At 31.3% G+C, this 15,320-nt stretch overlaps 1 protein-coding gene across 1 annotated transcript in view; it reads right to left on the reverse strand.

Annotated features, from left to right (window-relative positions):
• The window catches only part of LOC106478657 (transmembrane 9 superfamily member 3-like), a 44,207-nt gene extending 28,887 nt beyond the window's left edge, over positions 1-15,320 (reverse strand). The window contains exons 1-4 of the mRNA XM_013939212.2: positions 15,064-15,320; positions 13,441-13,636; positions 12,120-12,242; positions 9,693-9,853 (exon numbers count right to left, since the gene is read on the reverse strand). Coding sequence (XP_013794666.1) covers positions 9,693-9,853; positions 12,120-12,242; positions 13,441-13,636; positions 15,064-15,141 — 558 coding nt within the window. The 5' untranslated portion in view covers positions 15,142-15,320. The remainder of the gene's footprint in view (positions 1-9,692; positions 9,854-12,119; positions 12,243-13,440; positions 13,637-15,063) is intronic.

Below are 15,320 nucleotides of genomic sequence, written 5' to 3' on the forward strand. Positions count from 1 at the left end.
TGCAAAGTTACAAAGTTTCAACTGGCAGTACACTGTTAATCAGGTGTCGTCACAGGAAAAATAAGTGTCGTATGCAGGAAACAAGTTAAACCATACACATATAGAATTTGATAATCACAAGATGAGGGTGTAGCACAATTTCTCAGTTAAGTTTGTAGCTTGTGGTTTAGAATTTGTAAAATCACTTAATTGAACACAGTTTCAGGGGTGTGCAAAAACAATTCTTACTTTTTTGGAGGTTGAAAAACATGTTTGAAATTTTCAACAGCAGAAGTAGTTTAGAAAAGAGGTATAAAGCTACACTGTCTGTGGAAATGTATGGTCTTATTGTTCTATTTATGATTAATATAAAACTGTTGTTATCACTCATCTATGAAAGAGGACAGTGAATAGTTCAAAGTAGACATAAGTGGGGATTCTTAGTCAACAGAGAAAGCTTAACATTTCTGTAAATATCTTTTGATTTTAAATATCAAAGTACCTTTGGATGTATTAACCTTCAAATTCAGTTAAGATCATTTAGAATATTTTTCAGTGTTGTTTAGACAAGCCTGTGGAACCAACAACAATCCATACAGTGTTGCTTTTAAAAGGCGTCTATCACAAGTTTTTAAGTAAATGTGGTGTGCAGCCAAGTCAGAATGGCAATATAGTGTCACTAGATTAAACATGTATACTGGATATGTCTTTGGCAAAATGAAAAGAGCTTACACTGCAAATATAAGATCTGAAACTTGTGCAACAGAGCCTGTCTATGAGCCATAACCTAGGTCACACGTGTTCTATTCAGGGTACAGTAAAAATGTTGCTACCTATATTTCTGGATTTGATATTAAAAAAATTATGGTGACATTGAAATGTGATGTTTGCAAGTCAGGATTGGTGAGTAAATCTGAATTGCAGCCACATAATTGTTCACCATATGGTTGAAAAATAGAGGTGAATTAGTTGTTCCATCAGAACATCAACAGAAAAATCAATGTTTTAGAAGACACTTTTAAGGCTGCACACTCAACAAAGCAATGGAATGATCATTCAAAGTAAATGAGACAGAACTAAAGAGTTAGCAATTATGAACGAGCTAGTACTGCATCACAATTTATTCCCTTATTTAAATGGCCATTTGTTTGAAAGCAATACTGTGGTTAAGAACCATTCTGTGTGTCTTGTTGAAAAAAAAAACAGCTTGTTCAATGCTACCTGAATATAAGGCCTCATTATGCAGCTAATTATGAATTATGATGCAGTAAAATGATTAGACAGAAACTGTTCAAGCTAATTTTGTTTAGTGGAAAATAAGGTTTGTGGAGCACAAGATTAATTTTCACTCTCCATTTAATCTTTTCCATCATTTAGCTATACTATCCATAAAATATTACACTATGTGTACATTGTACACGGCTTTTCAAATCCGACCTTGTATGCTTTAACTACCACCCTGGTTGTCCCATGTTTTTATAGGGGGAAAAAGGAACAACATCAAGTTTTGAAAAATTCTGTACATTCTCCCTCCCCCCCATAAAATTACCCACAAAATAAAATTATAACATTTGTTTTGGATAAAATAAATTAAAAAAAAAGCCAAAGTGTTAACACTAATTTTCAATTTTTCTCCCAGTCATAATTTTTATTAGGATGATGGAAATCGTTAAATTCCCTACAAATGCAGATACAACTTTTCAAGGTACAAGATAAAGGTAGAAATCTATACACTTTTAATGCTCACTATTAGCTCAAATAGTTTAAAAACAGTGAACTTTTGAAGTAAATGGTGGCAAAAACTGTAAAATTCAACTTTCTGTATGTTATTTCTACAACTTTAAATTTTCCAAATTTAATGAAATCATAAATATATTGTTTGAAAGTCGGGATTATATTATTTCTTTAAATCAATTTGCCAGGCATCTCCCTTCCTTTTCTCTGCAAATTGTAAAAGTTTTAATATTTCATTAATCAGGTCTTGAGGCTTTGCAGAGCTTTGCCTTGAAATAATGTAAGTTACTAATGGCTTTCTATGGTTTATATGCCACAGGAAATGTAACAAATTAACTTAACTGGTTTCCTTGTGTGTGTTTCTTTATACTTTTTAAGTAATTGATTTGGTGGTTCATTTTCTGTGTAAGGACTCCTGCTGTTGTAACTTGATATTAGTCATGAACAGCAGCCTCATACAAAGTTCCTCAGGCAGAGATAGAAACAGTGACAGAGTGGATCTCTTTTTAACAGCTGTACAAAAATTAGTAAAAGAAGGACAGAACTTTGTTAAATGAAATGGTGCATAGAAATATTGTCTGAAACATCAAACAAAAATAAATACTTTATACTTAAACATTATATTTGTCCTTCTTTTACTAATTTTTGTACAGCTATTAAAAAGAGATCCATTCTGTCACAGTCTCTATCTTTGCATGAGGAACTTTGTATGAGGCTGCTGTTAATGACTAATATCAAGTAACAACAGCAGGAGTCCTTACTTAAACATTATCGGTCTAGCACATGAAAAGGTTACTATTTAGGTAGATGAGGGTAAGGGTGTAGATTTGGTGTATCTGAATTTTCAGAAACCATTTGATAAGGTGCTACACAAAAGGCTTGTAAAAAACATTATTTCTATAGGTGTGGGGGATAAGTTAGCAAATTGGATAAATTTGGGTGGTTGGTCTTTGGAATGGGCTGCCTTCAGATACTGTGGAGGCAGTAAATTTAAGTGAGTTTAAGAGTAAGCTTGATAAACTTATGCATGATAAGGGCTGGCTTTAAGATTTTTTAGAAAATGTATTTATAAATAGTTTTAGTTTTGTTTAGAGGATGGGACAGCCAAGATGGGCCAATAGGTCCCATGTTGTCACAAAACATTATGTTATGTTATGATATCATTAGACCTACTATAGTATTATATGTATGAAATATGGCTTTCACGTAACTAATGGTGTAGCAAACAGCTATGTTATGTGATGGTTCTTATTATATAACAAATCATAAGTTATCAACAAAAAAAATTATATTTCAAAAGTTCCCATAGTTATCATATTGTATGTTTGAAGTGTCTTTGTTTCACTTATGGTGGATCTTATGCGTCATTAATTTTTGTTAGTGCAAGGTCAGAGTTGGCCAGTATAATGGTAAAGGTTAATCTATTAAAAAATATATATATATTATCATTATTACTACTATCATAATTATTGTATATCAACATTGGAAGTTGTACCTATAAGCTTGGATACTGCATGCATAGATATTTTGTTAACAATGCAGTGAAAGTGATTTTACTTTTTCTACCCCCATCTAACTTTTTCTTTAAGAGGTTAGCCAGAATAAGACAGTGGTGATTTGCTAACCTATTTAAGTCTTAAGCATGCATACTGATATAGTTACATGTATGTTTGGATAAATGTTTGTATGTATCGATTGATGTAAAGTCTAAATATAAATGAACAAAAATGTTTATTATATGTATACGTGTATGAGAATTGAATATGTTGATTTAAATGTATATATATATTATATTATGCACTAATGTTGTGGATGTATTATTTAAAATTTAAAAAAATATATGTGGGTATGTATATGTGTATATGTGTGTGTGTGTGTGTGTATAGAGAATTGTGTTTATATCAGTATACATGTATATGTGAAATGCCGTGTTTATGCATACAAACATGACCAACCAATTGCATATAAAATTGTATAGATCCACATGCTAATACAAGAGCTTATGAGTATTCAATAATTCTACATTTGACATTGTTTTCACTTAGTTAATTGTTACTCCCAAATACCCAAAATGTTTTAACTGTTCAATCACTGCACAATAATAGGACACAGTATGACAACAGTTGAACAAGTGGTAAGTAAATGGCAAAGGAAACAAAAATAAGTTTTTGAAAGCTAATATTATCATGATTTCCAATCACATTACATATTATAAATTATATTAACAGTGGACATTAAGTGAAAAAAAATCTTTCTACTAGCAGAAATGCTGCCCTTAGGGAGACTCTTTGTCTAATTGTAGTATTCATACCTCATTGTAAAAAAATTAGAAAATGTGAACATTTCCTAAAAAACAGATTTTTTTCTGGGAAGTACTGCACAGGAAAAGTGTTCAGATTGTGCTCTTTAGTCATATGCAACTCATTACATCAAAATGATTCAATGTACAGAGGTCAAAATTTTCATAAATTTTACTGATATAAACTGTAATGTTTTTATATATTCAAATTTGTATTGTTTATTGAAAAAAATAATTGTTTTTATTTACGAACTCCAGTTTCTCAGTACTACATTTAAAAATTGCATCAATAAAGATATAATCAAACCTTCATGTACAGTTCTAGTGAAAGTCATGTTCTTGTTGTGAGGAGAATAATTTAAAATTGGATTCAATTACAAAGAAATGGTTGTTGTACATACCACTGTTGTCTTTCTAATTGTCTGAATCTTGAATACCCCAAGTGTGATTTTTTTATGGATTTTTGTTTGTGATACCATTCAATAGATGGTACAGGAGGTTTGGTTAAATACATAGATAATGACATACATGCTACATCCATTATAGAAAGATAAACAAAAAATAACAATAAGCTTTGAACTAACCTCACTGTTAATTCTATGGGACTGAGATTATGTTTCAGGTAAACTTTCAAACTATTTTAAAGGCAACCCTCATAACTCTATCTTGCTAAAGTTTATATAGTAACATGTGCAATGAAAAACAGTACCAATAGTTTTGGTAATATCTGTAAACAAAGTGGTTAGAAAATTATTTTTTCTAACCTAATTTTCACACATTTTTCAAATATTAAGAGTAAAACAACTGGCCTATAGTTTTCAACATCCATGGGATTTATTTTTACCTATATTTAAGATTATAGATTCTTTATATTTAGTTGGAAAAACACGTATTTCAAAACTAAGATTGAAAAAAAAGAGGTAAACAGTTTTGATCCATGGGGAGCCAAAACTTTCAAAATCTCAGTTGCTATTCAATCTTTTCCTAGCACTTTTCTTTCAGGATGTCAGTGAAAATACTATCTACTTTCTACCCAAAAAAATATGTTTTATATTCATCATTATACTTAATTTTTTCCAACCACATCATTTATCAAATTTACAAAATATCCATTAAGCTATTCTTAAATATCTTTTTTCATTTATAACCATGGATACCACATCATTACTTCATTTAGGTAAGTTTTTGTTACCATTAACTAGTTACCATTTTAAAACCCTATAAAAATGTCCTTCTCACCTCCCAGATTCTGTTTGGTATATATTTCTATAGTATCAAAAATGATCTCTTAATCTCTAATTAAAAGGATGTTTTATATCTTTTTTTATACATTTTATCCTTCTTTTCTAATGACCAGACTAGTGAATCAGTAGGCTTTATCTTTCTGTGTTCGTACAAATTGCTCTCGCATACTTTATACTTTGCTTGATCCAAAACCATCAATTAACCCATTTCATGTACCCCTTCCCTGTAAAAAACATTGTTCCAAACACAAACTTTCAAAAAAAATGTATTACATTTAAATTAATTTTTGCTACTTAGAGTAGTTTGTTTTATATTTAACTTGCATATCTATTTCAAGTAATGTAGCAATCAACTGAAATGGATAAAAAGATGTAGTTAGTACAAGTATGTGATCAGCATAAGATGACATACTATATTCAGTTATCCTTTTATCAAGATTTATATCAAATATAAAAACAAAATTACTCATTAACTGAAGATATTCATTCATTATACAACTTTATTTATATTGGTATCTCCTGTATAAAACAACATTTCATAATTTAAGGTCTATAAATATTTCATAAAGTTCTTGTAAGAAATTATACTTGGAATATTAATGCTCCTATATACTGCTGATATCTTAAACCATGATCTATGCCACTTAACCTTTGTTTACATGCTATTATATGATGGGTCACATAAATAATAGTTCCACCAGTTTTCATACCAGGAAATATTCAGAGTACATTTTATAATTTGTTAATTTCCAATCTCTTATTCAAAAATCAAAATTTCAAAAAGTATAACTACATGTCGTTTATATCTCAAGTTATTCAAGTACATGTGTATTAACAATTCAGGGCACTATATTTTCATATATTAACGTTTTTCTAAACTGAAAATGTATTTCCAATAATACTTTCCTCCACTGACACTATAGCTATTTTTCGATCTCCAGGGTTTCCACTCTTTGCCCAACTAAGCATTGAAAATGCTTGCTCCAGTCTTTTATACTCCACTCGAATGCCTTTGGCAAATTTCTCCACCAACTACAATGCGCCCTCTATCTAGGTACTATACATAAGCACCCCATTCAGATAATTTAATCCCTTTTTCGAGACATAAACTCGCTTTTAGTGGGGAGGTACGGTGGGAGAGTGTCAGCAGAGATAAGTATTATTGGAAATACATTTTCAGTTTAGGAAAATGTTAACTTCCAAAACATACTTACCTCCACTGACACTATAGCTAGAAACCCACATTGAGAAGGTGGAAGGGCCAGTGCAAGTATGAACTGTACAGGAAGCATCTGTATAGAACAGGATTGTACCAAGATAAAGATGGTACAAGTGTGGGAGAACCACACTACATCCAGAATAAGTATGCTCTTCACCAGGAACTCAGTTCCTATATCAAAGTGGAATAGAATACAAGTAATCATCAGTATAGGCCAGCCACGACGAGATAGCTGAGGTTCCACAACTCGGAGTTGGAATTAAGGGTCATGGTACCTATATCCCACATTGGTGGCTAGGGCTATTGGACTGCAATGTTAAATATACTTTTTATTGGATCCCAACCTTTAGCCACAGAGTGATGTGATTCACACCACTGGGATCATGACGAGAAAGTAAGCAACCCCAAAGTGGACAAACTTTCTACTCCACCTGAAGAAGTCCAAAAGGTAAACCAAACAACAGAACATTACACTGCAGTTTACCTTCTGTCCCTGAAACCAGCTCAAGAATAATCCACACTTGAATAAAATTAGCCATTAAAAACAAAATTCCCGTCAACGTCAAATTTTCTCAAAAACTCAGCCCTAAATTAAAATCGTTACTAAACAAAAATTATTTAGAATCATACAGTACCAATGTCATTTACAAAATAACATGCAATAACTGCCCAGAATTTTACATTGGAGAAACAGGAAGAAAATTGGAAACCAGCTTCACAGAATGCAATAAAAAACTTTCCCATGTTTTCCACCACTGCAACTCAAAACACCATAATATATCTATTAAAACACAGAACCAAACATAAACAAACGAAAAATAAAAAAATCCATCTTAATTGAACAAAACAACCCTACTCTAAACCAACATCCTGTGGTGCTAAGATATCACTTTCTAAGTCATGCAACAATATCTGGTCATGTGACCTCTTTGCTCCATACTGTGTATATATATGTGTCAGTGTAAACTACTCGTACCTGATGATGATAAAACCTTGTCAAAATGTTGTACATTTGCTGTTATGTTAAACTTGTATTATTTTTCTTCATTACCCATTCAAGCCGTCTCCAAGCGTTATTAGATTACTCTAATTCTGCCTGAAACAATTTCAATTTGAGGGTAAGCTGACGAGTAATAAAACTGAATCAGGTGTACATGTAAACTAAATGAATCAGACAAAAGAAAAAGCTAAAAGAAAGCTTTGCTTCATGATGTAATGCATCTTTAACTCTTTTTCATATAATTTGTGAAGAATTTAAGGCATTGTGCATTTGTGTCTGTGTTATTGACTTAAACTTGATTTGAGGACATACCAAAGTCCATCCTGAAGTCTGGGAACATGCTGAAGTCCATCCTAAATGCTTCCAAGGTCAAGCAGTCCTCTAAGATTGAACTCATGAAGGTTCAGGGACTATTTTGTGTGTTACTTTTATTTTGACAAGAAATGTCATATTTAGAAGCAAACTTTTTGTAAGTTTTGCTGGATATTTGTATGGTCTAAATTTCCTCTGACTGTATCTTTTACCTGGCTAAAGGCTAATACAGAGTCAGAGATGTACACATCTTCTTAACAGTTGGTTTGCCAGCCAAAAATGTACTAACCCAATTATGCTTTGCTAGTGATAATTATGCAGGAAAATACCCTAATGTTCAATCACAATGTCTGCTTTGAGTCTCTCAGCATGGCAGAGGAACTGGATATTTTGATAACAGAAATGAAGAAAGCTGGAAAAGCAAAAGTACGTGATTTGGGTTCTTCACTCCAAGAAATCTTGAAGTGTTGAAAAAGAGAGAAATGGCACCAAGGAACATCCAAATTCATTGAAGAAGGTATTCAATGCTGTGGTGACTATAACTCCAACTTCTGTAGAGGCAAAGAGAAGTTTTGGTGTAATTGGCCTCTTTGTTTCAAACTGCATGTCTTTGAATGATGAGACAATTGATAAGTTGTATTTTCTTCAATCTTATATCATGCAACAGAAATAATAAAGTTCTTTCTTACTCATTTCAGAAGTATTTAATTTTTAATCAGTTAACCATTGATTAAGTAAAAAATTTCATCCATCATCACATTTCCCAAAAATGATTAACCATGCTCTAGCTTTGGTAATTTTGTATAATTTTGAAAACTTTGAGTAAAAACTGAAACCTGAACACTAGATTAATAGAGATGTGGAACAGTCTTGTCAAAAAATAAGCCTTTAGTATACACACTGTGCTCAAGGAGAGTACTGAGCATGGAGGATATGTCACTCTCCTGTTTGCAGAAGGCTATAGTCTTATACTGATTGCATCACACACAGGGACAGTACAAGTTATTACATATAGAGATGGGAGTATCATTCAAAGGCTTGGTTCGTGTACAAAAATTTTTTCAGCAGTGGTGTGAGGTAATAGCTCAAGTTCTGTCAAAAGGTGAGTAGTGCTTCTGAATTATATACTTGCATTACAGCTATATTACATTTTGACACGAGTTGTCCTCTAACATAGCCTTACAACAGCCAAGTGGATGTTTATTATAGAGTCTACTGGAAATAAGATGTTTTATGAAGAAAATCAGGCATTATATATATACATATATTCTACAAGTTATTACCAGATTTTAATGATAAAAACATTTAATTCTTATAAGATTAACCATTTTTCCAGTCTTGATGTTTAAAACATATTATGTAATGGTACATACACATAATTCTATAATTAACACTTGCTACTGTGTCTCAAAACATTAGCAAAGCTAATGCTCATAATTGACAAAACTGGGTTCCAACATCTTTGAGCTCAGCAGTAGATTAAACATTTGCCTATAATATGAGAGTGAAGACTAAACATGAAACACGTACATTCAAAACCAGTGTTACTCAATAACTATAGAGTTATTTACAAATGTTATACAAGACAAAGTGTTAACATCTGAAAACTGTCCACATTTGGCATTGGTAGTAAGGACTTAGACATGTGAAATAATAAGATTTCCAAGAATAAGAGTTTACGATTTAATAAAAGCCTGACAAGAATGATCAGAACATAATAAAAAATCACTAAAAGTGTCAATCAAAACAAGAAATAAGAACCATGTAACTAACTATACATTTATTATTATATGATACAAAATAAATAACAAATTTACAACACTGAAAAGTTCTAAATAACTTTGGAGTTTTCTTAATTGTATCACTTCTCTGCATACTACCAGAATTATTAAATCTGATACTTACTTCATATGTAAAAGTTAGTTTTCTTCCTTTTTCCAGTTTAACTTTGGCTTCACTTGTTAAATTGACATCAACTATGGTGTTTCCATTGTAACCAATTTCAAATTTTTTGTGAGTCCACATATAAAAAGAATTGTCTGAATCATCCACCTCCCCAACAATACCTATAAATAATAAAATTACATCAATTTAACAAACAAACCAGTAGAAAAAATATTTACTTGTAATACCTAAATACACTTACACTGCACATGCATAACCACTTTTTACATACATGTCATTTTCTTAAAGTTTGTTTGTCATTAAGCACAAAGTTACACAATGGGTTATCTGTTCTTTACACACTATGATTATCAAAACCCTATTTTTTATTGTTATAAGCCTTCAGACTTTCCGCTGAGACATCGGAGGGCCTTTTTCTTTGTAAGTCAACATTCTTAACAGAAAGTATTCATTTGAATTAACCACAAGCTTAAAATGGGAACATGAATTTTCTTTATTGATATAATATGAAGATTATCTGAAATAAACTTCCTGTTTAGCAATAAAAGAATTATGAAAAAGACCCATTATTAACCCTAATTGTCCATCCTAGATGGTACTCAACATGATGTTGTATATTTCACAACCTAAATTTGGAAAAAACTCACATAAAATTTGCCATGAACTTACAAAGCATCTTGTTCAAATCAGAAAGCTGATGAGAAAAACTACATCAGTAAACTTTAATAATTATGCACACTGTTACCCTGCTGATAAATCTGATTTTCCATCTGTTAGAGACAGCTCTCATACATAAAATAAATACAAAATATCATAGTTCTAATTTCTGTAATGAATTTATATCTGTTCTGAGGAGAAATTACTTGATCTCCTTAATTCAAATGTTTGAAGTGATAGAAAAATATATTTAGTTTGTTTTTCATTTAACTTAATTTTCATATTTGTTATTCCTTCTGTAATGTGCAAGAAGATAATTACAGCTAAATGTATGGAAAAAATTTATTCTAGTTAATTACACTACATAATGATTGAAGTGACACATTCATTCTCAAGTTTTGTTTTCTAGCACAAAAAAAATAGTCTTTAATCATAAAACATCAAATTTCTAGTAAGTTCCTTCTCTTGTTCTATTTATATTGGAATTCCTTTGCTAAGAATTGGCCACAAATTTTTAAAACAGAAGCAATTTATTGATTAACGTATTAATCACAACCAAAAATTAAGTGAAATTCTGGCCAGGCTCAAAAATATTTTTGTTTGCTGAAACCCAAAACTGATTTAAAATGTGGGTAGGTAGGTAATTTTTTTTTTCAATTGGTTGTCAAACGAAATTTCAGGATACCACTAGTTTTGTTATCACCTAAATCATAACTGGTTAAACAATGAGTACAATTACTATCAACATTTATTCTATGAAGAGAATTACAGAAATTTGAAATTCTTTTGCAACACACACTTGCTAGTCTATATCAACCTTGATTGACGGAGTTGAATTGATTGTTGCTGACAATTTTACAGTTTGTTCTTCCATTACATCTCATTCCCCAAGTAAATCTACAAGTACTTCCCTACACTTGGATAAGTTTCCAACTGGAATTAATTTGTTTTTGATCCTAATCCTCACGCCGTGAGAAGATTTTTTGGAGACGGATATACTTAACAGACTTGTATTTATCATCTTGATGATGTAAGCTCGTCAATCGTAACTTCTTCCCTGTTAGGTCATGTGTTTATTAGTTCAGCATGAAGGGTCCTGGGGACAAGATAAGCCATGTTGTCAAACCTCAATGCATTGACCAATCAGCACTGAGCTGTCGATTGGTAATCACATAACGCCTTCCCACATCTTCGTGGACTACAAGAATTTCCAAGAAAAAATATTACAACCATAATACTGCAAAGTCAGCAACTTTTGTTAGATGGGTAAGTATATCATTAGAAACTGGTGAAAATAAAAATTTCCCAGGTCATTGTGTCAAAAAAATCCCTCAGTTGGCTCCAATTTCAGACAGCCAGTCGAGTTACAGCAAACAGACATATTTTTAAGCCTGGCCTTAGTACTCTTTTAGTTAAAAGTTTTTCAAAATTACTAAGTTTAACTTTTGAATTGTAAAGATTATCAGGTAGCTGTAAATCTTCACTTATATTCGTAATATTTACCGAAAATGCTATGCCCAGGAGTGAACTGTAACTATAAATTTTTATAGCTTTCGAAAATGTAATGTTTTTTATAATATTTGTACATATAAAAAGTAAATTAGTATATCTCTATTAACTAAAACAACCAGCTATTCAAATACCTTAGGCATACAGATGTTTTTTTATATATATTTCTATTTTGAAACAAGCACACCAAAACATTTGTAGAAACTGACTAGGTTTATATACTTAGAATAAGTGGTTACATAAGATAAAGCTTATACAAACCCCAGATTGGTAAGTCATCTATGTACATTTGGTACCAATAGTGGTTCTTGACGGCATAAGTAAAAGCCTGGAGTACTTCATCTGTAAGCTCTACTTCACAGTACTGTGTTTTAGCCACATTAGCTACATGAAAAACAAAATTAAATTGGATATATATTAATAAAGAATTACATACGATATTTATAGTGCATGTGTAACTAAGGTTAAAATGTTTTAACAAGCTTGTCAATAATACATATATAAGGCAAAATGCACAATTACAGAAGTAAAATCTTATCTAAAATAGATATATCAGATAAAAAATACAAGAATCACATAGAAAAAGAGGATAAAAGTGATAAAAGTCAAATTTTTTCTAAGGTATTAGCTTTTGTTTTTCACATAATAGCATTACATACAGAAAACCATTGACAAATAGCAATGAAACGAATACTGCATATAAGCCTCCTACAAAATTGCTGGAATTAAATATTATCATTTCCATTCCCCAATGATAATGGGCAAAAATTTCCTCTTTTTGTATGAAAATTTCTTCTTATACATATATCTTTTAAAAAGTTTGTCATACACAAATAAGTGTGCTATTTTAAATGGCTAAAGTTTGTTTTGAATAATTTTGAAAGTGCAACTGCTAATCTACATATAAAAATTTTAAGTATTAACTTTAATTGACATGGTGTAGCATAGACTTAGTAAAATATTCCCTTAAGTACTGTTTAATTCCTTACACTTCTACTTTAATTTTTCATGGCTTCACTTGAAATTTGATAGGTTAATATAACTTTGACAATAATGTATGATGGCCAGGTGTGAACAAACAGTGAAAAGGAAAAAGAAATGGTACTTTAGTGAATTCGAACTCAGGAACTCTGTACTTTGCATATGGATTTTTTTTCTCTCAGACTTTTTGTCATACCTAAAACTAAGCTTTTAGTATATAAAACATATATTTATTTGTATATAGCAGTCCTTAAAAATCAAAAATGCAACCATACTGCAAAATATTCAACATCATATTAGTATAAGTAACACACAACAGAATATGCATTATTAACAAAGAATTAATATAAACTCCAGCATATTAGTCGATCAGACAATAAAAATCACATATCTGAACTGAAACAAATAAAGCATGAGAAACAGTGTGTTTCAAGGTACTACTGTATAGTACGTGCAGGTGTAGGACGACAGACTGCAATTAAAATGTACTGGTTATCCCAGGACAAATAAATATGTGTCTTCATTTTGTTAACTTGTCCTGTATAAACAGTGCTTCAGTTACACAAGGGTTTGCACACACCTTTAAGATAAAACTTCTCACCTTTAAAGTTAATTTCAAGCCCACTAAATTCTAACTCCACACCAAGGAGTGCTTCTCCAAGAGTTTCGTGATAATGGCTAATGCTTTTCTTTGGCCCAGCACAGAAAGGCAGAGAAAAGTAAACATACGTTTCTTGTCTATTGTGATAAGGGCCCACTGTATTCATCCACAGTACTACTTCCTCATTGTCATCATACTAAGAACAAATAGAAAAAAATTGCACAACAATAACATATAGATGCTTTAGCTTGTACTTTTATACCAAGCTATGGAAAAATGCTATATCACCTTATGTAAAACACTATCATTACAACAGCCTTTTACAGCAGTTATCTTTCCAAATTTAGAAGAAAACTTTACTTCAGTAGCAAAAAAAAAACATTCATATACAAACATATCTATACATATATATTTGGCACTATAATGGACACATATATAAACAGTAATGTACGTGCATATACTGAAATATCAACTACATAAATAACTGCTAATCTCACAGTGTATCTTTATTCCCCAAACATTGTTAAGTTAGGCAATAATAATAATAATATATATTGGTAGTTTAAAAAGTTGTGTTAAAATGTGTATACACTTTCTATAGCTCTTGAAGAATAAAATTGGAAAAAAGATCACATGTAAAGAAAATTATGTATTTCTCTTTTAATGTGTTTGTCCTTATACACTGTTTCTTTCCATGGGCTATGATATTTTTACAATCTAACCTATATAAAAGCCAGTGTGTGTCACATCATGCTTGAGGAGTCATAAAAGTCAAAATGCATTTATCCAGAAAGAATAGTTAAATTACTGTCTGTCCATTATGATTTTAGTGAAGGGTATGTAAGGGGGCTGTGAGAGTGAAGTATGTGTGTGTGTGTGTGTGCCGTGAAACCTTATAAGTGTAGTGAGTGTTGGTATAATAAGCCTAAAGTAAAGACAGTGTGTGGAATCACTTAGCCTAGAGCCATGTGCCTAGAGCGGTGTTCATGGACTGGAAGCAACTTTGATGGAGGTGTGGACCATATTACTATTCAAACAATTCTTTGGTTAATCATTTATTTTTACTTATTTAACTTTCAAGTTTCTCACATCAATGTAAGGCATGCATTAATGATGAAGATGGTCATACACCTAATAATTTATTTGGCTGCAGTCTGTATAGGCCGTAATTACTACCAACTGAGCATTTGTAGACATGGACTCCAAAGTCCAATAATAAAAATCTGCATATTGAATCATACGACTAATCACCTGACATTTATTTTGCATAAAAATAAGTTTAGGGGTGTCATTCACATTTTTGTGTGTTTTGTAATAACTAGTAGGAGTAGAAATCAGAAAACTATATTTTATTTTTTAATTTATGTTTTAACTTTATAATAATAATTCAGCGTTGTCACTAGTACGAATAGTAGTAGTCCATACTTCACACGTTTTAAAATTTAACACGATTAAAGCTGGAAATAAAGGAACCTCAATTACATGGTACTATTAAACAAACGCTAAGCCAAAAGTTACCTGTCATTGATTATTAGTTAATAGTATACTAAGTTTGCAATCACAGTTAGCCTCACTTACTAACTTAGGCTTAACTTTTAATAACTTGTTATAAACTCGACTTACTTGATGATTGTGTTCATCACTGTCAGTTTGGTGAAAACATGCTCCAAGCATTACTGCAACAACAAAAAATACTTTCATTTTTCGTAATTTTATTTTATTGAACTCATGCGCGTACTACAAGAAAATATTCAAAACTAGACGTGTAGGTTTAGGAATTACTGTCAATATTTGGTTTCCATCTTAACTTAGGCCTGAAGCCAACACTTTGCCGTATAACGTAATTCATAAATAGCATTTTCTTTCCGTTTTGTGTAAAT

Source organism: Limulus polyphemus, unplaced genomic scaffold (assembly GCF_000517525.1).
Source record: "Limulus polyphemus unplaced genomic scaffold, Limulus_polyphemus-2.1.2 Scaffold239, whole genome shotgun sequence".
Lineage (NCBI taxonomy): Eukaryota > Metazoa > Arthropoda > Merostomata > Xiphosura > Limulidae > Limulus > Limulus polyphemus.